At 38.3% G+C, this 24,516-nt stretch overlaps 1 protein-coding gene across 2 annotated transcripts in view; it reads right to left on the bottom strand.

Moving 5' to 3' along the window:
* ABCB7 (ATP binding cassette subfamily B member 7) overlaps nucleotides 1-24,516 on the bottom strand; it is a 184,940-nt gene that overhangs the window by 6,229 nt on the left and 154,195 nt on the right. For both annotated transcript variants that reach the window (XM_047097817.1, XM_047097818.1), the window contains one exon: nucleotides 16,049-16,156. In XM_047097817.1, coding sequence (XP_046953773.1) covers nucleotides 16,049-16,156 — 108 coding nt within the window. The remainder of the gene's footprint in view (nucleotides 1-16,048; nucleotides 16,157-24,516) is intronic.

The raw sequence follows: 24,516 nt of genomic DNA, 5'->3' as shown, positions 1-24,516 counted from the left end.
ACATTCTCCAGAACAGATTAGATACTAGGTTACAAATCAGTCCTCAACAAGTACAAAAGGATTCACATCATACTATGGGTATTTTCTGACCACAACATTACAAAAGCTGAAGTCAACCACAAGAAAAAATTTGCAAAAACCACAAATACATGGAGGCAAAACAACATGCTACTAAACAATGAATGGGTCAACCAGGAAATAAAAGAAGAAATAAAAAATATACATGGAAACACGGCAGTCCAAAATCATTGTGATGCAGCAAAAGCAGTCATAAGAGGGAGTATATAGCAATACAGGTCCACATCAAGAAACAAGAAAAATCTTTTTTAATGTTTGTTTATTTTTGAGAGAGGGAGAGACAGACAGAGACACAGTGTGAGTAGGGGAGGGGCAGAGAGAGAGAGAGAGGGAGACACAGATTCTGAAGCAGGCTCCAGGCTCCAAGCTGTCAGCACAGAGCCTGATGTTGGGCTCAAACTCATGAACCATGAGATCATGACTGGAGCTGTAGTCGGGTCTGATGTTCAACTGAATGAGCCACCCAGGTGCCCGAAGAAACAAGAAAAATCTTAAATAAACAACCCTATCTTACAGTGTCTAAAGGAGGTAGAAAAAGAACAACAAATGAAGCATAAAGCCAGCAGAAGAAGGGAAATAATAGTGATTAGAGCAGAAATAAATAATATAGAAACAAAAAACCAGCAGATCAGATCAATGAAACCAGGAGATGGTTCTTTGAAAAAAATAATAAAATTGATAACCCCCCCCAAGCCAGATGTATGAAAAAGGAAAATGAAAGGACCCAAGTGAATAAAATCACAAGTGAGGGAGGAGAAATCACAACCAACATCACAGAAATACAATTATAAGATAATATTATGAAAAATTTTATGGCATCAAATTGGGCAGTCTGGAAGAAATGGGTAAGTTCCTAGAAACATATAAACTATCAAAACTGAAACAGGAACAAATAGAAAACTTGCACAGACTGATAACCAGCAAAGAAATTGTATCAGTAATCAAAATACCCCAACAGACTAAAGTCCATGGTCAGATGGTTTCACAGGGGAAATCTACCAAACCTTTAAACGAGAGTTCATACTTATTCTTCATAAACTATTCCAAAAAGTAGAAATAGAAGGAAAACTTCCAAATTCATTCTATGAGGCCAGCATTACACTGATTCTAAAACCAAAGTCTCAACTAAAAAAGAGAACTATAGGCCAATATCCCTGATGAACATGGATGCCAAAATCCTCAACAAAATGCTAGCAAATTGAATTCACTGGCACATTAAAAGAATCATTCACCATGATCATGTGGGATTTATTCCTGGGTGCAAGCATGGCTCAGTATTCCCAAATCAGTCAACGTGATACACCACATTAATAAAATAAATGATAAGAACCATATGATCCTCTCAACAGCTACAGAAAAAAACATTTGACAAAGTACAGCATTCATTCTTGATAAAAACCCTCAACAAAGGAGGGATAGAGGGAACATACCTCAACATCAAAAAGGCCATACACAAAAACCCCACAGCTAATGTCATCTTCAATGGGGAACAACTGAGAGCTTTTCTTTTATATTCAGGAACAAGATGGGGATGTCGACACCAATACTACTAACATACTATTAACAATACTTGGAAGTCCTAGTCTCAGCAAACAGACAAGAAAAGGAAATAAAGTGCATCCAACATGACAAGGAACAAGTCAAACTTTCACTATTTTCAGATGACATGATACTTGCAGAAAACACAAAAGACTCCACCAAAAAATTGCTAAAACTGATACACCAATTCAGTCAAGTCATAGAATAAAAAATCAAGGTAAAGGAATCTGTTGCATTTCTACACACCAATAATGAAGTAGCAGAGAAAAGAAATCAAGGATATCAATCCAATTTACAATGGCACCAAAACCCATAGGATACATAGGAATAAATCTAACCAAAGAAGCAAAAGATCTATACCCTGAAAACTGTAAAACACTGATGAAAGAAATGGAAGAGGACACCAACAAATGGAAAGACATTCCATGCTCAAGGACTGAAAGGACAAATACTGTTAAAATGTCTATACTACACAAAGCAATCTACACATTTAATTTAGTCCCTATCAAAATATCAGCACCATTTTTCACAGAGCTAAAACAAGAAACCTAAAATCTGTATGGAAACATAAAATATCCCAAATAGCCAAAGCAACCTTGAAAAAGAAAAACAATGTTGGAGGCATCAAAATTCTGAACGTCAAGTTATATTACAAAACAGCAGTGATCAGAACAGGATGTTACTGGCCCAAAACCAGACACACAGATCAATGGAACACAATAGAAAACCCAGAAATGGACCGGCAACTGTAAGGTCAACCACCTTTGACAAAACAGGAAATATGCAATGGAAAAAGGACAGTCTCTTCAACAAAGATGCTGGGAAAATTGGACAGCAACATGAAGAATGAAAATGGTCCACTTTGTTACAGCATACACAAAAATAAATTCAAAGTGGATGAAAGACCTAAATGTGAGACAGGAAACCATCAAAATCCCAGAGGAGAACACAGAAAGTTAACCTCTTTGACATCAGCCATAGCAACTTCTTACTAGATATGTCTCCTGAGGCAAGGGGAAAAAAAAAACCCAAAAGTAAACTACTGGGGCCTCACCAAGATAAAAGGCTTTTGCACAGTAAAGGAAACAATATAAAAGGCAACCTTTGGAATTGGAGAAGATATTTTCAAATGACATATCTGAGAAGGGGTTAGTATCCAAAATGTATAAAGAACTTATCAAACTTAACAACCAAAAAACAAATAATCCAGTTAAAAAATGGGCAAAAAAGACATGAGGAGACTTTTCTCCAAAGATGTATAGATGGCCTACAGAAACATGAAAAGATGCTCAACCCCATCAGGGAAATACAAATCAAACCTATAATGAGGTATCACCTCACACCTGTCAGAATGGCTAAAACAATTGGTGTTGGCAAGGATGTGGAGAAAGGGGTACACTCTTACACTGTTGGTGGGAATGCAAATTGGTGTAGCCGCTATGGAAAACAGTATGGCGGTTGCTTAAAAAGTTAAAAATAGAACTATCCTATGACCCAGCAATTACACTACTAGGTTTTTATCCAAAATATACAAAAATACTGGTTCAAAGGGATACATGCACCCTGATGTTTATAGTAGCATTATCAACAATAGGCAAATTATGGAAAGAACCCCAATGTCCATCGACTGATGAATGGATAAAGAAGATGTGGTATATATGTATACACAAACACACACCAGTATTACTCAGCCATCAAAACAAATAAAACCTTGCCATTTGCTATGATACAGATGGATTTAGAAAGTATTATGCTAAGCAAAATAAGTCAGAAAGACATATACCTTATGATTTCACTCACATGTGGAATTTAAGAAACAAAACAGATGAACATAGGGGGAAAGAGAGAGGCAAACCATAAAACAGACTTAACTAAAGAGAACAGAGATGTTGGAGGGGATATGGGTGAGGGTTTGGGTTAAATGGGTGATAGGTATTAAGGAGAGCACTTGTGGTGAGCATACCTTGTATGTAAATGATGAATTACTAAATTCTACTCCTGAAACTAATTATTACACTGTATGTTAACTATGTGGAATTTAAATCAAAACTTGAACTACAAAAAATATATATAAAAAAGTATAATCAGGAGAGTCATGTTCCATTTCCTATCTCTTTTACCCCTTTCTCTCCCCACTCTATAAGTAGTCAATTTCTTTGGTTTCAGTTTATGTTGCCTGAGAGTTTTTTTTTTTTTTGCCAAAAAAATAAAGGCATTGAAACACAAAAAATAAAGGTTTTAGTATATTTTATATCAATCAGACTATTAGACACTTCTGAATAGCCTTCTTATAATAATAATATCCATGATCATACCTCTAAGCCACTCAAAAGATTATGAATCATTAGATATTAAATTTTTTTTCAGAGCAATTTAGGATATTCTTTTTTTTTTTTGCAATTTGTATCTATCTATCTATCTATCTATCTATCTATCTATCTATCTATCTGAGAGGATGAGTCGTAGAGGGGCAGAGGGAGAGGGAAACAGAGAATCTTAAGCAGGGTCCATGCAATGGAGCCTAATGCAGAGCTCAAGCTCAGGAATTTGAGATCATGACCTCAGCTGAAATCAAGAGTCGGATGCTTAACCAGATGAGCCACCTAGGAGCCCTGTATTTTGCAACTTTTTCTAATATAATTGGCATACAATGTCATATTACTTTCATGTGTATGACATAGTAATTTGATAATTGTATACACTACTCAATGCTGGCCATGGTAAATGTGGTCACCATTTGTTACCATAAGGCATTTTATAATATTATTGACTGTATTACTTATGCTGTACTTTTCATTTCTGTGACTTATTTATTTTATAACTGGAAGTCTCTACCTCTTAATTAAAGAACAAACTGGTAGTTGCCAAAGGGGAAGTGGATAAGAGGACAGGTAAAATGAAGTCGATTAAGATGTTAAGAACACCCTGAGTTTCTTTGTTCCTTTTTTCCCCATCCTTCTTGCAAATGGCAGCATAGATTTTCCATTGTTCTTTCATTTAACAACATATGTGGAACTCACGCCATATAAGGCTCACTTTACTTTTCTTAATAGCATTTGCCCCTATTTTAGAAATGCTTTATTTTCCATGACCTGTGATATTAATATTTTTAAGTTGTCTTATGTTCTGTGCATTGTCTACATTTTCTACTGAATTCTTTTTATTTTTTTTAATATGTGAAATTTATTGTCAAATTGGTTTCCATACAACACCCAGTGCTCATCCCAAAAGGTGCCCTCTTCAATACCCATCACCCACCCTTCCCTCCCTCCCACCCCCCATCAGCCCTCAGTTTGTTCTCAGTTTTTAAGAGTCTCTTATGCTTTGGCTGTCTCCCACTCTAACCTTTTTTTTTTTTCCCTTCCCCTCCCCCATGGGTTCCTGTTAAGTTTCTCAGGATCCACATAAGAGTGAAAGCATATGGTATCTATCTTTCTCTATATGGCTTATTTCACTTAGCATCACACTCTCCAGTTCTGTCCACGTTGCTACAAAGGGCCGTATTTCATTCTTTCTCATTGCCACATAGTACTCCATTGTGTATATAAACCACAGTTTCTTTATCCATTCATCAGTTGATGGACATTTAGGCTCTTTCCATAATTTGGATATTGTTGAGAGTGCTGCTATAAACATTGGGGTACAAGTGCCCCTATGCATCAGCACTCCTGTATCCCTTGGGTAAATTCCTAGCAGTGCTACTGCTGGGTCATAGGGTAGGTCTATTTTTAATTTTTTGAGGAACCTCCACACTGTTTTCCAGAGTGGCTGCACCAGTCTGCATTCCCACCCACAGTGCAAGGGGGTTCCTGTTTCTCCACATCGTCTCCAGCATCTATAGTCTCCTGATTTGTTTATTTTGGCCACTCTGACTGGCCTGAGGTGGTATCTGAGTGTGGTTTTGATTTGTCTTTCCCTGATGAGGAGCGACGTTGAGCATCTTTTCATGTGCCTGTTAGCCATCCGGATGTCTTCTTTAGAGAAGTGTCTCTTCATGTTTTCTGCCCATTTCTTCACTGGATTATTTGTTTTTTGGGTGTGGAGTTTGGTGAGCTCTTTTTTCCTGCTTGTTTTAGAGGTCTTTCTTTTTATCCATTGACACTTAATAATGGAGCATTAGGGGCGCCTGGGTGGCGCAGTCGGTTAAGCGTCCGACTTCAGCCAGGTCACGATCTCGCGGTCCGTGAGTTCGAGCCCCGCGTCGGGCTCTGGGCTGATGGCTCAGAGCCTGGAGCCTGTTTCCGATTCTGTGTCTCCCTCTCTCTCTGCCCCTCCCCCATTCATGCTCTGTCTCTCTCTGTCCCAAAAATAAATAAACGTTGAAAAAAAATTAAAAAAAAATAATGGAGCATTAGAAAGCTGACTGGAAACTCTAAATGCATGGGAAAGGGATTTTTCCACTGTGGAGTTTCACTGAAGGTGATCAAATGGATACCTGGTCATTTTGGTGCAGTCTCTAAATACAAATATCTTTTTTTTTTTTCTGGAGCTACTTTTGTTTCTGTAAAGAAGAATTCTCCAGTTATCTCCTGATGAAGGAAGGAGTGGTGATAGTAGAAATAAAGAAATGGCTAGCAAGATTCTTGGAGCCAGTCACAGAAGAGGATCTGTGGTCTTCTTTGCTGTGTTTTGTTTTCCAGTTAATCTCCATGTTTGTTCATGTGTTTTACAGTTCTGTATCTAGAGCCTGTCTGACTCAATTTCCTGACAAGTAAATCTACAGCCTCTTGCCAAGGCTGGGAAGGGGTAATTACCAGCCTGTGGGGATAAGGAAGGGCCTTGGGAAATCTATTTCTTATGTAGAGGCAACAATAATACTACAAGATACTGCTGACATAACACATGAGGTCACGTAAGTTTCACTAGAAAATGAAAGTCTCTGATCTTCATAATCAAGCAAATATAGAACATCAAATTATAAAGGTATTTTACATATATTTGCTATAATCACTAATAAGTTAGTTCCAATTATAATCCAAACTTCAAGTGGCAATGTTGTGATATAACTACAGATACCGTCAACCTCATGCCATGACACAAGAGAGCACAAGCCTGCTCAAGTACTTTTAGCATTTTATATTTATAAAAAAAAGACTATCTGCATGTCTACATACAATGGAAAGTTCAGCAAAAAAGCATAAACAGCAGATTTTATTTCAGATTATAATTTTTTTTAATTTTAATTATTTTTAAAGTTTTTATTTAAGGGGCGCCTGGGTGGCTCAGTCGGTTGAGTGTCTGACTTCGGCTCAGGTCATGATCGCACGGTTTGTGGGTTCGAGCCCAGCATCGGGCTCTGTGCTGACAGCTCAGAGCATGGAGCCTGTTTCAGATTCTGCATCTCAGTCTCTCTCTGCCCCTCCCCCACGTGTGCTCTGTCTCTCTCTGTCTCTCAAAAATAAATAAAAATGTAAAAAAAAAATTTAAAGTTTTTATTTAAATTCCAGTTGATTAACACAGTATGTTAGTTTCAGGTGTAGAATTTAGTGACTCATCACTTACATACAACATCTAGTGCTCATCACAAGTGTCCTCTTTTGAACATCAATTGATAATGAAGTATATTTACAACATTTCACACCTAAGGCATTATAGTATATCATCATAGTGAAAAAAATTATTTTATAATGAATGTAAGCACTTATGACCTAGGGATGCTCAAGTACACAGGTAACATAAAAATATACATATATATGTGTGTGTGTGTGTGTGTGTGTATACATATACACACAAATATATGTGATATATATACACACACACCACAGAAATGTATAACCTATAAGAAATTTTAGTGGTGTGAAAAATTCTCTCTCAACTCAATATAGAAAGTACATGAGAATGCTCTTTCTCTCTCAATATCCAGTATTCAGGCATTCAAAATGATAATGAACTGAAAGTCTACTTATTATAAGGGAAACATAATCATAGAAAAGGCTGAATGGGAGGTGAAAAACTGAACAATGTTAGAAATAACCAAGTATTAGGGGGTCAGAAAATATATCCTTACAAAGAGGAGAAAAAGGAAAACTATCACAATTTTTGAAACCTACCAATCATTATAGTGGTATTCTGATTTGATCAGAACGTTTAGATAGTACATTCTTACAGTAATTCCCTCAGAAGAGATAAAGCAGTCTGTTCTTTTTCTTACTTTTCCCCATGAGGAAAAAAAAAAATAAAAACAATCGTGTTTGCAAATGACTTTATTTTATGGTAATTTTATTTTAGACATCAAGGGTATGTGCAGATATTAGAAAAATAAAAAATACAAAGACGATAATGGGCAATGATTCTGTACGGAGCAAAAATGAATGCAGAAAAATTATTTTATATATACACCCTTTAAAACCTTATTCTATCATATGAGGCTTTAATGCTTTCCTGATATAATTTTACTTTTAATACTTCAATGAAGAGTGATTAATAGTTTATTTCTTCATAGAAAAAAAATGAGTTTGTTTCCCTATCAAAAGGCAGTAAAAATGGGAGTCCTATCGGGATTCAATTTCATTTAAATTCAATTTTATTCTGAAAAATATCTATATTTCTTTAGAAACAATATTTAACTTGTTTGTGTTTGTGATCATTTCCAATGTTCTTCACATACTATTTTTTACTGAACTACAATTAAGATACAATGTTATATTAGTTTAAGGTTTAAAATGTAATGATTCAACAATCTATACATTTCTTAGTGCTAATCAAGTTAAGTGTACTCTTATTCCCCTTTATCTATTTCACCCATCCCTTCCCACACCACCCTTATGACAACCACCAGTTTGTTCTCTCTATTTAAGAGTCTGTTTTGTAGACTGCTTTGGGTAGTATTGACATTTTAACAGTATTTATTCTTCCAATCCATGACCCCAGAATGTTTTTCCATTTCTTGGTATCTTGATACCATTCCTTGGTATTTTATGACTCTTGGTGCAATTGTGAATGGGATCAGATTCTTTATTTCTCTCTCTTTCTGTTGCTTCATTATTGGTGTATAAAAATGCAACCGATTTCCGTACATTGATTTTGTACCCTGCAACTTTGCTGAATTCATGTATCAGTTCTAGCAGACTTTTGGTGGAGTCTGTCAGGTTTTCCATGCAGAGTAGTATCATGCCATCTGTGAAAAGTGAAAGTTTGATGTCATCTTTGCCAATTTTAATGCCTTTGATTTCCTTTTGTTGTCTGATTGCTGATGCTAGTACTTCCAACACTATATTAAACAACAGTGGTGAGAGTTGATATTCCTGTAGTCTTCCTGATCTCAGGGGGAAAGCTCTCAGTTTTTCCCCACTGAGGATGATATTAGCTGTGGGCTTTTTATAAATGGCTTTAATGATGTTTAAGTATGTTCCTTCTATCCTGACTTTCTCAAGGGTTTTTATTAAGAAAGGAGCTGTATTTCGTCAAAAGCTTTTTCTGCATCGATTGACAGGATCATATGGTTCTTATCTTTTATTAATGTGATGTATCACACTGACTGATTTGCAAATATTGAACCAGCCCTGCAGCCCAGGAATGAATCCTACTTGATCATGGTGAATAATTCTTATTATATGCAGTTGAATTCGATTTGCTAGTATCTTATTGAGAATTTTTGAATCCATATTCATCAGGGCTATTGGCCTGTAGTTCTCTTCTTTTGCTGGGTCTCTGTCTGGTTTGGGAATCAAAGTACTGCTGGCTTCACAGAATGAGTCTGGAAGTTTTCCTTCCCTTTCTATTTGTTGGAACAGCTTGAGAAGGACAGGTATTATGCCTGTTTTAAATGTCTGGTAGAATTCCCCAGGGAAGTCATCTGGTCCAGGACTCTTATTTTTGGGAGATTTTGATAACTGATTCAATTTTTTCACTACTTATGGATCTGTTCAAATTTTCTATTTCTTCCCATTTGAGTTTTGGAAGTGTGTGGGTGTTTAGGAATTTGTCCATTTCTTCCAGGTTGTCCATTTTGTTGGCATATGTTTCATAGTATTCCCTGATAATTGCTTGTATTTCTGAGGGATTGGTTGTAATAATTCAATTTTCGTTCGTGATTTTATCTCTTTGGGTCCTTTCTCTTCTTTTTGAGAAGCCCGGCTAGAGGTTTATCAATTTTGTTTATTTTTTCATAAAACCAATTCTTGGTTTCATTGATCTGTTCTACTGGGTTTTTTTTTATTTTATATTATTTCTGCTCTGATCTTTACACATTCAATGCAATCCCAATCAAAATTGCACCAGCATTCTTCTCAAAGCTAGAACAAACAATACTAAAATTAGTATGGAACCACAAAAGACCCCGAATAGCCAAAGTAATATTGAAGAAGAAAGCCAAAGCTGGAGGCATCACAATCAGAGACTTTGGCCTCTACTAAAAAGTTGCAGTCTGAAGACAGTATGGTACTGACACAAAAACAGACACATAGACCAATGAAATAGAACAGAGACCCCAGAATTGGACCCACAAATGTAAGACCAACTAATCTTTGACAAAGCAGGAAAGAGTATCCAATGGAAAAAAGACAGTCTCTTTAACAAATGGTGCTGGGAGAACTGGACAGCAACATGCAGAACAATGAAACTATACCACTTTCTTACACCATTCTAAAAATAAAATCAAAATGGATGAAGGACCTGAATGTGAGACAGGAAACCATCAAAACCCTAGAGGAGAAAGCAGAAAACAACCCTCTTTGACCTCAGCTGCAGCAATTTCTTACTCAACACATCTCTAAAAGCAAGGGAATTAAAAGCAAAAATGAACTATGGGGACCTCATCAAGATGAAAAGCTTCTGCACTACAAAGGAAACAATCAACAAAACTAAAAGGCAACCAACGGAATGGGAAAAGATATTTGCAAATGACATATCAGACAAAGGGCTAGTATCCAAAATCCATAAAGAACTCACCAAACTCCACACCTGAAAAACAAATAATCCAGTGAAGAAATGGGCAGAAAACATGAAGAGACACTTCTCTAAAGACATCCGGATGGCCAACAGGCACATGAAAAGATGCTCAACGTCACTCCTCATCAGGGAGATACAAATCAAAACCACACTGAGATACCACCTCACACTTGTCAGAGTGGCTAAAACGAACAAATCAGGAGACTATAGATGCTGGTGAAGATGTGGAAAAACGGGAAACCTCTTGCACTGTTGGTGGGAATGCAAACTGGTGTAGCTGCTCTGGAAAACAGTGTGGAGGATCCTCAAAAATTTAAAAACAGAACTACCCTATGAGCCAGCAATAGCACTGCTAGGAATTTGCCCAAGGGATACAGGAGTGCTGATGCATAGGGGCACTTGTACCCCAATGTTTGTAGCAGCACTTTCAACAATAGACAAATTATGGAAAGAGCTTAAATGTCCATCAACTGACGAATGGATAAAGAAGATGTGGTTTATATATACAATGTAATAGTACTCGGCAATGAGAAAGAATGAAATATGGCCCTTTGTAGCAACGTGGATGGAAATGGAGAGTGTTATGCTAAGTGAGATAAGTCAGGCAGAGAAAGACAGATCCCATGTTTTCACTCACACGTGGGTCCTGAGAAACTCAACAGAAGACCAGGGGAGAGGGGAAGGGGGGGAAAAAAGTTACAGAGAGGGAAGGAGGCAAACCATAAGAGACTCTTAAATACTGAGAACTGAGGGTTAATGGGGGGTGGGAGGGAGGGGAAAGTGGCTGATGGGCATTGAGGAGGGCACCTGTTGGGATGAACACTGGGTGTTGTATGGAAACCAATTTGACAATAAATTTTATATAATAAATAAAATAAAATAAAATAAAATAAAATAAAATAAAATAAAATAAAATGGCTTAAAAAATTCACCTGTGAAGCCATGTGGTCCTCAACTTTTCTTTGTTGCGAATTTTTAAATTATGGTTTCAGTATCATTGCTAGTAATTGGTCTGTTCAAATTCTCTATTATGTCCTGATTCAGTTTTGAAACGTTTTATATTTCTATAATTTATCCCTGTCTTCTAGTTGTCCAAATTGTTGGCACACAGTTTTTCATAGTATTCTCGTATAATCTTTTGTATTTCAGTGGTGTCAGTTGTTATTTCTTCTCCTTCATTTCTGATCTTGAGTCTTTTCTCCCTCTCTCTCTTTTCTGATAAGTCTGGCTAAAGGTTTATCAATTTTGTTGATTTTTTTTCAAATAACCAGCTCCTGGTTTTTCTGATTATTTCTTTCTTTAAAAAATTTTTTTAATGTTTATTTATTTTTGAGAGAGAGAGAGAGACAGAGACAGAGCATGAGTGGGAGAGGGCAGAGGAAGAGGGAGACGCAGAATCCGAAGCAAGTTCCAGGTTCTGAACTGTCAGCACAGAGCCCGATGTGGGGCTCAAACCCAGGGACTGTGAGATCATGACCTGAGCCGACCGAAGTCGGTCACTTAACCAACTGAGCCACCCAGGCGCCCCTCTTTTATTTCTTTAAACCTCTATTTCATTTACTTTTGCTCTAATCTTTACTATTTTGTTCCATCTACTGGCTTTGGCCTTTGTTCCTTTATTTCTAGCTCCATTAAGTGTAAGGTTAGGTTATTAATTCGAGATTTTTATTCTTTCTTGAGACAGGCCTATAGTGGTATAATCTTACCTCAGAACAGTTTTGCTGCATCCCCAAGAGTATGAGCCATTATGTTTTTATTTTCATTTGTCTCCATGTATTTTTTTATTTTTTCTTCTTCTGTTGAACTATTTGTTGGTTAGTAGCATGTTGCTTAGCTTTGTGTTTTTTTCCGTATTTTTCTTGCAATTGATTTTTGTGGTTTCATATCTTTTTTTTTTTTTTTTGGAAAAGATGCTTGATGTGGTTTTATCTTCTTAAATTCATAGATACTTGTTTTGTGCCCTAACAAGTGATCTATTCTGGAGAATGTCCTAGATGCACTTGAAAATAATCTATTTTTTGATGGAATGTTATGAATATATATGATGTTAGTTTCATCTTGTCCAATATGTCATCCAAAGTCACTGTTTCCTTAATTTTCTGTCTGGATGAAATATCCATTAATGTTAAGTGGGGTGTTAAATTCAATTATTATTATTGTATTAATTTCTTCCTTTATGCCTGTTAACACATGCTTTATGTTTTTGGGTGCTCCCATTTTGGGTGCACAAATATTTACAACTGTTATATCTTCTTGTTAGATTTTTACCTTTTATCATTATGTAGTGTCCTTCTTCTCTCCTATTACAATCTTTGTTTTAATGCCTGTGTTGTCCAATACAAGTATTGCTCTCCTGGCTTTCATTTCACTCCCATTTACAAAGTGAATGTTTTTCCAAACTTTCAATCTCCATGTGTCTTTAGGTCTGACCTGAGTCTCCTGTAGGTAGCATTTAGATGGGGCATGTATTTTTTATCCATTCAGTAATCTTATGTCTTTTGATTGGAGCATTTAGTCCATTTACATTCTAAGTAATTAATAATAGGTGTGTAATTATTGCCATTTTGTAACTTGTTTTATGGTTTGTTTTTATAGTTTTTCTCTTGTTTTTCCATGTTTACTTTCTTTCTTCCCTTGTGAGTTGATGGCTTTCTTCAGTATCATGCTTTAATTACTTTCTCTTTACTTTTTGTGTATCTACCACAGGTTTTTGATTTGTGGTTACCCTTAGGTTCATATATATTTTATGCATATAGAGTCTATATTATGTTGATGATCAGTTAACTTTGAAGTCATTTTAAAAGTACTAAAATTTTACTTGCCCCACGTTTTATATATATGTCATACTTTACATTCTTTTGTGAATCTCTTCACTTAATTTTTATAGATACATTGATTTTACTGTTTTTGTACTTTAATCTCCATACTGGTTTTATAAGTGATTAATATACTACTTTTATTATATGTTTGCATTTACCTGTGAACTTTTTTCCTTTCATAATTTTCTTACTCCTAATTATGGCCTTTTCTTTCCAGTCAAAGAATTCCTTGGGATGCCTTGGTGGCTCAGTTGGTTGAGCGTCCGACGTCGGCTCAGGTCATGATCCCACAGTTCGTGAGTTCGAGCAGGCTCTGTGCTGACAGCTCGGAGCCTGGAGCCTGCTTCAGATTCTGTGTCTCCTTTTCTCTCTGCCCCTTCCCCACTCATGCTCTGTCTCTCTCTGTCTCTCAAAAATGTATAAATGCTAAAAAAAATTTTTTTTTAGAATTCCTTTTTTCTTGAAGGCTGGTTTAATGGTGATAAACTCCTTTAACTTTTTTTTTTGCCTGGGAAACACTTTATCTCTACTTGTGTTCTTAAGATAGCCTTGCTGAGTGGAGTATTCTTGTTTACAGGTTATTTTTCTGTCAGTACTTTGAGTATACCATGCCATTTTGGTCTGCAAAATTTCTGCTGAAAAATGAGGTGAAAGCCTTGTGGGGTTTCCTTTGAATATAACTGTTTTCTCTTGCTGTTTTCAACATTCTCTATCACTAAATTTTGCCGTTTTAATTATTTTGTGTCTTAGTGTGGACCTCTGTGGGTTGATCTTGTTGTGGGTTCTGTGTGCCTCCAGAATCTGGATGTCTGTTTCCTTCCCCAGATTAGTGAAGTTTTCAGCTATTATTTCTTCAAATAAATTTTCTGTGCTCTTCTCTCTCCTCCTCTGGGATTGCTGTAATGTGAATGTTGGAATGCTTGGTGATGTTACTAGTTCCCTTAATCTATTCTCAATTCTTTCTTTCTTTTTTTTTTTTTTTTGCTATTCAGCTTGGTTTCTTTCCATTACTCTGTCTTTTAGCTCACAGATACATTCTTCTGTCTCCTCTCATCTGCTATGGATTCCCTCTAGTGTATTTTTAATTTTAGTTATGAAGTTATTCATCTCTGATTGGTTCTTTTTTATATTTTCTATCTCTTTGTTATATGTTCATTGAGATTCTCCACTCTTTTGTCTAGTCCAATGAGTATCTTTATGACCATTACTTTGAATTCTTTATCAAGCATATTGCTCATCTCTGTTTCATTTAGTTCTTTTGCCTTAGTTTTGTCCCATTCTCTCATCTGGGACATATTCCTCTGTTTCCTCATTTTGTCCATCTTTTTGTGCTTGTTTCTATGTATTAGAAAAGTAAGCTAAGTCTTTGATCTTGAAAAGGGGTGGCCTTATGAAGAAGAGATCCTGTGGGGTCCTGTAGCATCATGTCCACTGTTCACCAGAACCAGGAGCTTCAGGGGTGTCTCCTAGTGGGTTGTGTGCACCCTAGTGTTGTGGCTGTGTTTGCCTGCAGTCATGGGCATACCAGGCAGGATTTGGTCCCTGTGCTGTTAAGGAAAGAGTCACTACAGGGCTGTAATTCAGCCTCTCTGCCTGGACTGCCATCATACCAAATTGCAGGGTGCTCTCGCTCTGTTGTCCTCTGAGAGGCTTTCAGTGGTAGGTGGGGCCTATAATCAAACCATATGCCTGCCCCCATTCTTCTATTAGGGCTGCAGTAGCATTGATCTTCAGGGTACTCTTCCTGCCGTTACCTGAGAGGTTTTTATTGGTGGGCAGGGCCAACAGTCAGACCAGATGCCTGCCCAGTCTGTCTGACATTGCTGCAGTTGCACTGCTATGTGTGGTTATCTTCTCCTCTCCCCAAGATAGTAGTCACTTTGGAGTGGTTCAGGTCTCCGTGAGGGCTCTTTACAGGGTGTCTCTTGGCAGCAGCTGCTTTGAAAGGATGCTTGCTAAGTGGGGTGGATATCCAGAATGCAAGATATAGTGTACGTTGTGTTGGCAAGATAGGTAGACGGTGTTCCTGCTGGTTCCTGCAACTGAATGGGCTATCTAGACTGGGGGCTGGGGTAGGGAGAAATGGTAACCAACAACTCTTCTGTTCTTAGAGAAATCTCCTAAAGATCCCTGCCTCTCCTGCACACATTCTGAGATTAGTAAATAAATGTACTTCATGTATATCCCAGGCACTTTTTGAAGTGGTGCTTCTATGCTACATCTTGGCGGGTTTTTTTTGTTATGCTGGCTCTTTAAGGCCAAGGATTTCATTTCTTATTGCCCTGAGGGCCTCCCACAGCTAAGCCAGCTGAGTTTTAAAGAACCTGGCATTAAGTCCCAATGATTGTCAAAACTCACAAAGTTAAGCCCCATGGTTTTCAAAGCCTAATGTTATGGGGACCTGTCTTTCCAGTGTAGTTCTCCCTTGCCTGGGGTGCTTGGTGGGGGGTCTGCTCCTCCCCTTTTCCCTGCTTGTGGTGTTCCTTCTGTTCATGGTTAGTCTCAGTAGGATTTTGGTTCCAGACTGCATCTGCCCCTCCTACCATTTTCAACATGCCTTTCCTGTGCAAAGTCTGTTCTGCCATTCTAGGTATTTTCTGTGTTAGTTGCACTCATGTGGCTATCTATGTGTGTCTGTGGGACCAGGTAAGCTCAGGACCCTCCTACTCTGCCAACTTCTCAAAAGTCTCCCACATACTAAATTTTAAAGTTAAATCTTTTACCTGGTCCAAGACAATGATTTCATCTGCATCAACCACTGTTGACAATCTGTGTGCAATGAAAACAGAAGTTCTGTGTTTGACTGCATCCCTCATGGCACCAAGAATAGTCTGCAAGTTTGACAAGAGTTAAGAAAAAAATCTATTAGGTAAATGTAAATTAAAATAATCAAACATTTCTTAAAGGAACATATACAATGCCAATTCTGTATTATATAAACTTTATACCACTACCAAATATTTTCCCTAATGTAAATAATTACTAAGAAGAGGAGAAATTGAGCAACACAAAAAGGCAAATATAACCACATTATTGTGGAAAAATTATCTATGAGATAGGCAACATTTCTTAAAATTACAAAGACTGGAAGAAGGTGGATATTTCTATACATAAAAACAAACGTAATAATGATGAATACAGTGATATCAGGAACATGTTGGTTATATTTATCTAGCCTATGAGAACAAAAATAAAATGAGGTAGGAATCAAGTAACAGGATACAGAAAATTACAAAACAATCAATAGAAAGATAGGAGACTCAAAGGGTACAGAAGCATTTGCTTTTCATTATTTCAAACTTAGAGGACGGAAAGGGCAACAAAGACAACTGTGTATGTTTAACTTGAGCAAACTTCCCTTTCAAAAGTATTCTGACTTCTTTATGTACCATTGATCGATGGACACTTGGGCTGCTTCCACATCTTGGCTATTGTAGATAATGCTGTTATAAGCACAGGGGTGCATGTATCACTTCAATTAGTGTTTTTGTAATTTGGGGGTAATTACCCAGTAGCACAATTACTGGACCAGTAGCACAATTACTGGATCATACAGTAATTCTATTTTTAACTTTGAGGAACCTCCATACTGTTTTCCAGAGTGGCTGCATCAGTTTGCATTCTGATCAACAGGGCACCTTTGTTCCTTTTTTTCCAAATCCTCACCAACACTTGTTATTTCTTGTGGTTTTGATTTTATCCATTCTGACTGGTGTGAAGTGATATCTCATTGTAGTTCTGATTTGCAATTCCTTGATGATGAGTGATGTTGAGCATCTTTTCATGTGTCTGTCTGCTATCTGGATATATTCTTTGGAGAAATGTCTGTTTATGTCTTCTGCCCATTTTTATAAATTAAAAAAAATTTATTTAAATATACAATGGAAAATAATTCAGACATAAAAAAAATGAAATCCTGACATTTGCAATGACATGCATGGAGCTACAAAGTATAATGCTAAGTGAAATATGCCAGTCAGAAAAAAGACAAATACCATATGATTTTACTCATAAGAGGAATTTAAGAAACAAAACAAGCAAAGGAAAAAAGACAGAATGAGACAGAGACAAATCAAGAAGCAGACTCTTAACTATAGAAAAGAAACTGATGCTTATCAGAGGGGAGGTGGTTGGGAGGATGGATGAAATTGGTAATGGAAATTAAGGAGTGCAATTGTTGTGATAAGTATTGAATGATGTATCAAATTGTTGAATCACTAAATTGTACACCTGAAACTAATATAAGACTCTATGTTAACTATACTGAAACTAAAAATTTAAAAAGAACAAAAACGCTTATGTCATGATGAATGGAAAAAAAAAAAAGTGGCAAGAGGATGGAAATGGTTACACAGCAAAGTTGTCACTTCAGAAGACAACGAAATAAAGCTGAGAATGAAATGTCTAGCTCCATTTCCCCTTGCCACAGAAGCAAGGACAGCTTCTTCCCAACACCTCTGGCCTTTTTTGGTCACAAGCATTCTATAGAAGGCACGTTGAAATGGCGAGGGGCTACCTTTGACAAAAGAATTCTGGGTCTCTTCAGAAGATGGCGGCGTAGGAGGACGCTGGGCTCACCGCGCGTCCTGCTGATCACTTAGATTCCACCCACACCTGCCTAAATAACCCAGAAAACCGCCAGAGGATTAGCAGAACGGAGTCGCCAGAGCCAAGCGCAGACAGAGGCCCACGGAAGAGGGTAGGAAGGGCGGCGAGGCGGTGCGCGCTCCACGGCCTGGCGGGGGGGAGCCAGGGCAGAGGGGCGGCTCACCAGCCAAGCACAGCCTCCAAGTCTGGCTGGCAAAAGCGGAGGGGCCGGAAGGACCTAGTGTGTTCCGAAAGCAAGCGCGACTTAGCGTCTGGGAGGTCATAAGTTAACAGCCCTGCTCGGAAAGCGGGAAGGCTGGAGGACAAAGGGAGGGAGAGCTGCGGAGCCCCCGGACGACAGAGCTCAGTTTGGTGGGGAACAAAGGGGCTCGCCAGCGCCATCTCCCCCGCCCATCCCCCAGCCAAAATCCCAAAGAGAACCAGTTCCTGCCAGGGAACTTGCTCGGTCAGTGCAAACACCTAACTCTGTGCTTTTGCGGAGCCAAACCTCTGGCAACGGATCTGACTCCCTCCCGCTGCCACAGGGCCCCTCCTGAAGTGGATCACCTAAGGAGAAGCGAACTAAGCCTGCCCCTCCTGCCCCCGTGCACCTTGCCTACCCACCCCAGCTAATACGCCAGATCCCCAGCATCACAAGCCTGGCAGTGTGCAAGTAGCGCAGACGGGCCACGCCACCCCCCAGTGAATCCCGCCCCTAGGAGAGGGGAAGAGAAGGCACACACCAGTCTGACTGTGGCCCCAGAGGTGGGCTGGGGGCAGACATCAGGTCAGACTGCGGCCCCGCCCACCAACTCCAGTTATACACCACAGCACAGGGGAAGCGTCCTGCAGGTCCTCACTACGCCAGGGACTATCCAAAATGACCAAGCAGAAGAATTCCCCTCAGAAGAATCTCCAGGAAATAACAACAGCTAATGAACTGATCAAAAAGGATTTAAATAATATAACAGAAAGTGAATTTAGAAAAATAGTCATAAAATTAATCGCTGGGCTTGAAAACAGTATACAGGACAGCAGAGAATCTCTTGCTACAGAGATCAAGGGACTAAGGAACAGTCACGAGGAGCTGAAAAACACTTTAAACGAAATGCAAAACAAAATGGAAACGACGACAGCTCGGATAGAAGAGGCAGAGGACAGAATAGGTGAACTAGAAGATAAAGTTATGGAAAAAGAGGAAGCTGAGAAAAAGAGAGATAAAAAAATCCAGGAGTATGAGGGGAAAATTAGAGAACTAAGTGATACACTAAAAAGAAATAATATACGCATAATTGGTATCCCAGAGGAGGAAGAGAGAGGGAAAGGTGCTGAAGGGGTACTTGAAAAAATAATAGCTGAGAACTTCCCTGAACTGGGGAAGGAAAAAGGCACTGAAATCCATGAGGCACAGAGAACTCCCTTCAGACGTAACTTGAATCGATCTTCTGCACGACATATCATAGTGAAACTGGCAAAATACAAGGATAAAGAGAAAATTCTGAAAGCAGCAAGGGGTAAACGTGCCCTCATATATAAAGGGAGACCTATAAGACTCGTGACTGATCTCTCTTTTGAAACTTGGCAGGCCAGAAAGAATTGGCACGAGATTTTCAGTGTGCTAGACAGAAAAAATATGCAGCCGAGAATCCTTTATCCAGCAAGTCTGTCATTTAGAATAGAAGGAGAGATAAAGGTCTTCCCAAACAAACAAAAACTGAAGGAATTTGTCACCACTAAACCAGTCCTACAAGAGATCCTAAGGGGGACCCTGTGAGACAAAGTACCAGAGACATCACTACAAGCATAAAACATACAGATCACAATGACTCTAAACCCGTATCTTTCTATAATAACAGTGAATGTAAATGGACTAAATGCGCCAACCAAAAGACATAGGGTATCAGAGTGGATAAAAAAACAAGACCTATCTATTTGCTGTCTACAAGAGACTCATTTTACACCTCAGGACACCTTTAGATTGAGAGTGAGGGGATGGAGAACTATTTATCATGCTACTGGAAGCCAAAAGAAAGCTGGAGTAGCCATACTTATATCAGACAAACTAGACTTTAAACTAAAGGCTGTAACAAGAGATGAAGAAGGGCATTATATAATAGTTACAGGGTCTATCCATCAGGAAGAGCTAACAATTATAAATGTCTATGCGCCGAATACCGGAGCCCCCAAATATATAAAACAATTACTCATAAACAGAAGCAACCTTATTGAGAAGAATGTGGTCATTGCAGGGAACTTTAACACCCCACTTACAGAAATGGATAGATCATCTAGACACACAGTCAATAAAGAAACAAGGGCTCTGAATGAGACATTGGATCAGATGGACTTGACAGATATATTTAGAACTCTGCATCCCAAAGCAACAGAATATACTTTCTTCTCGAGTGCACATGGAACATTCTCCAAGATAGATCATATACTGGGTCACAAAACAGCCCTTCATAAGTTTACAAGAATTGAAATTATACCATGCATACTTTCAGACCACAATGCGATGAAGCTTGAAATCAACCACAGGAAAAAGTCTGGAAAACCTCCAAAAGCATGGAGGTTAAAGAACACCCTACTAACGAATGAGTGGGGCAACCAGGCAATTAGAGAAGAAATTAAAAAATATATGGAAACAAACGAAAATGAAAATACAACAATCCAAACGCTTTGGGATGCAGCGAAGGCAGTCCTGAGAGGAAAATACATTGCAATCCAGGCCTATCTCAAGAAACAAGAAAAATCCCAAATACAAAATCTAACAGCACACCTAAAGGAAATAGAAGCAGAACAGCAAAGGCAGCCTAAACCCAGCAGAAGAAGAGAAATAATAAAGATCAGAGCAGAAATAAACAATATAGAATCTAAAAAAACTGTAGACCAGATCAACGAAACCAAGAGTTGGTTTTTTTTTTAAAAATAAACAAAATTGACAAACCTCTAGCCAGGCTTCTCAAAAAGAAAAGGGAGATGACCCAAATAGATAAAATCAGGAATGAAAATGGAATGATTACAACCAATCCCTCAGAGATACAAACAATTATCAGGGAATACTATGAAAAATTATATGCCAACAAATTGCACAACCTGGAAGAAATGGACAATTTCCTGAACACCCACACTCTTCCAAAACTCAATCAGGAGGAAATAGAAAGCTTGAACAGACCCATAACCAGCGAAGAAATTGAATCGGTTATCAAAAATCTCCCAACAAATAAGAGTCCAGGACCAGATGGCTTCCCAGGGGAGTTCTACCAGACGTTTACAGCAGAGATAATACCTATTCTTCTCAAGCTATTCCAAGAAATAGAAAGGGAAGGAAAACTTCCAGAATCATTCTATGAAGCCAGTATTCCTTTGATTCCTAATAAAAAAAGAGAACTACAGGCCAATATCCCTGATGAATATGGATGCAAAAATTCTCAATAAGATACTAGCAAATCGAATTCAACGGCATATAAAAAGAATTATTCACCATGATCAAGTGGGATTCATACGTGGGATGCAGGGCTGGTTCAACATTCGCAAATCAATCAACATGATACATCACATTAACAAAAAAAAAGAAAAGAACCATATGATCCTGTCAATCGATGCAGAAAAGGCCTTTGACAAAATCCAGCACCCTTTCTTAATAAAAACCCTTGAGAAAGTCGGGATAGAAGGAACATACTTAAACATCATCAAAGCCATTTATGCAAAGCCCACAGCTAACATCATCCTCAACGGGGAAAAACTGAGAGCTTTTTCCCTGAGATCAGGAACACGACAAGGATGCCCACTCTCACCGCTGTTGTTTAACATAGTGCTGGAAGTTCTAGCATCAGCAATCAGACAACAAAAGGAAATCAAAGGCATCAAAATTGGCAAAGATGAAGTCAAGCTTTCGCTTTTTGCAGATGACATGATATTATACATGGAAAATCCGATAGACTCCACCAAAAGTCTGCTAGAACTGATACATGAATTCAGCAAAGTTGCAGGATACAAAATCAATGTACAGAAATCAGTTGCATTCTTATACACTAACAGTGAAGCAACAGAAAGACAAATAAAGAAACTGATCCCATTCACAATTGCACCAAGAAGCATAAAATACCTAGGAATAAATCTAACCAAAGATGTAAAGGATCTGTATGCTGAAAACTATAGAAAGCTTATGAAGGTAATTGAAGAAGATTTAAAGAAATGGAAAGACATTCCCTGCTCATGGATTGGAAAAATAAATATTGTCAAAATGTCAATACTACCCAAAGCTATCTACACATTCAATGCAATCCCAATCAAAATGGCACCAGCATTCTTCTCAAAACTAGAACAAGCAATCCTAAAATTCATATGGAACCACAAAAGGCCCTGAATAGCCAAAGGAATTTTGAAGAAGAAGACCAAAGCAGGAGGCATCACAATCCCAGACTTTAGCCTCTACTACAAAGCTGTCATCATCAAGACAGCATGGTATTGGCACAAAAACAGACACATAGGCCAATGGAATAGAATAGAAACCCCAGAACTAGACCCACAAACGTATGGCCAACTCATCTTTGACAAAGCAGGAAAGAACATCCAATGGAAAAAAGACAGTCTCTTTAACAAATGGTGATGGGAGAACTGGACAGCAACATGCAGAAGGTTGAAACTAGACCACTTTCTCACACCATTCACAAAAATAAACTCAAAATGGATAAAGGACCTGAATGTGAGGCAGGAAACCATCAAAACCTTAGAGGAGAAAGCAGGAAAAGACCTCTCTGACCTCAGCCGTAGCAATCTCTTACTCGACACATCCCCAAAGGCAAGGGAATTAAAAGCAAAAGTGAATTACTGGGACCTTATGAGGATAAAAAGCTTCTGCACAGCCAAGGAAACAACCAACAAAACTAAAAGGCAACCAACGCAATGGGAAAAGATATTTGCAAATGACATATCGGACAAAGGGCTAGTATCCAAAATCTACAAAGAGCTCACCAAACTCCACACCCGAAAAACAAATAACCCAGTGAAGAAATGGGCAGAAAACATGAATAGACACTTCTCTAAAGAAGACATCCGGATGGCCAACAGGCACATGAAAAGATGTTCAGCGTCGCTCCTTATCAGGGAAATACAAATCAAAACCACACTCAGATATCACCTCACGCCAGTCAGAGTGGCCAAAATGAACAAATCAGGAGACTATAGATGCTGGAGAGGATGTGGAGAAACGGGAACCCTCTTGCACTGTTGGTGGGAATGCAAATTGGTGCAGCCGCTCTGGAAAGCAGTGTGGAGGTTCCTCAGAAAATTAAAAATAGACCTACCCTATGACCCAGCAATAGCACTGCTAGGAATTTATCCAAGGGATACAGGAGTACTGATGCATAGGGGCACTTGTACCCCAATGTTCATAGCAGCACTCTCAACAATAGCCAAATTATGGAAAGAGCCTAAATGTCCATCAACTGATGAATGGATAAAGAAATTGTGCTTTATATACACAATGGAATACTACGTGGCAATGAGAAAAAATGAAATATGGCCTTTTGTAGCAACGTGGATGGAACTGGAGAGTGTGATGCTAAATGAAATAAGCCATACAGAGAAAGACAGATACCATATGGTTTCACTCTTATGTGCATCCTGAGAAACTTAACAGGAACCCATGGGGGAGGGGAAGGAAAAAAAAAAAAAGAGGTTAGAGTGGGAGAGAGCCAAAGCATAAGAGACTCTTAAAAACTTAGAACAAACTGAGGGTTGATGGGGGGTGGGAGGGAGGAGAGGGTGGGTGATGGGTATTGAGGAGGGCACCTTTTGGGATGAGCACTGGGTGTTGTATGGAAACCAATTTGACAATAAATTTCATATATAAAAAAAAAAGAATGAAATAACCTTCTAAAACAAACAAAAAAAAAGAATTCTGAAAAGCAAGTTTTTAGAATCCATTTTCCCCAAAATATCCAAGATTCAGAAGAAATGGGCCAAACTGCCCAGTTATAAACAGAAGGAATGACTCTGAGATACTGGCCCTGAATAGTCAACAGGGAGAGCCTAACTGAATAAAGAGCAAAAGGAAAGAAATAGGGAAAAAAGGTATTCTGACTTCTTAATGAATTCTGGAAAACATTTTTTATTACAGTATAATTAACAGTGTTTTATTAATTTCAGGTATATGATATAATGATTCAATAGTTTTTTTTTTTTTTTTGAGAGAGAGACAAACAGGGGAGACAGGCAGAAGGAGAGAAAGACAGAGAGTGTGAGTCTTAAGCAGGCTCCATGTTGAGCACAGAGCCCGATGCAGGGCTCGATCCCACAGCCCTGATAATGACCTGAGCTGAAATCAAGAGTTGGATGCTCAACCAACTGAGCCACCCAGGCAACCCTGATTCAATAATTTTATGCACTATTCAGTGCTCATCATGATGAGTTAATCCCCTTTATCTATTTCACCCATCCTCCCACCAACCTCCCCTCTGGCAAGCACCAATTTGTTCTCTGTATTTAAGAATCCATTTGCAAAACACATTTTTGCTTACTGCCTTTAAAGTATAAGGGAGTTGTGTATATATTCAGTTATACTTGGAAATCCGGTTCTAAGTATACCTAGCAGGATGGA

This window comes from Lynx rufus, unplaced genomic scaffold (assembly GCF_022079265.1).
Source record: "Lynx rufus isolate CCGP_SWC_20201006 ecotype Redwood Valley unplaced genomic scaffold, mLynRuf1.p SCAF_42, whole genome shotgun sequence".
Classification (NCBI taxonomy): Eukaryota; Metazoa; Chordata; class Mammalia; order Carnivora; family Felidae; genus Lynx; species Lynx rufus.
Note: the sequence above shows the minus strand (reverse complement) of the source record. Positions and strands in the feature narration are given on the sequence as shown.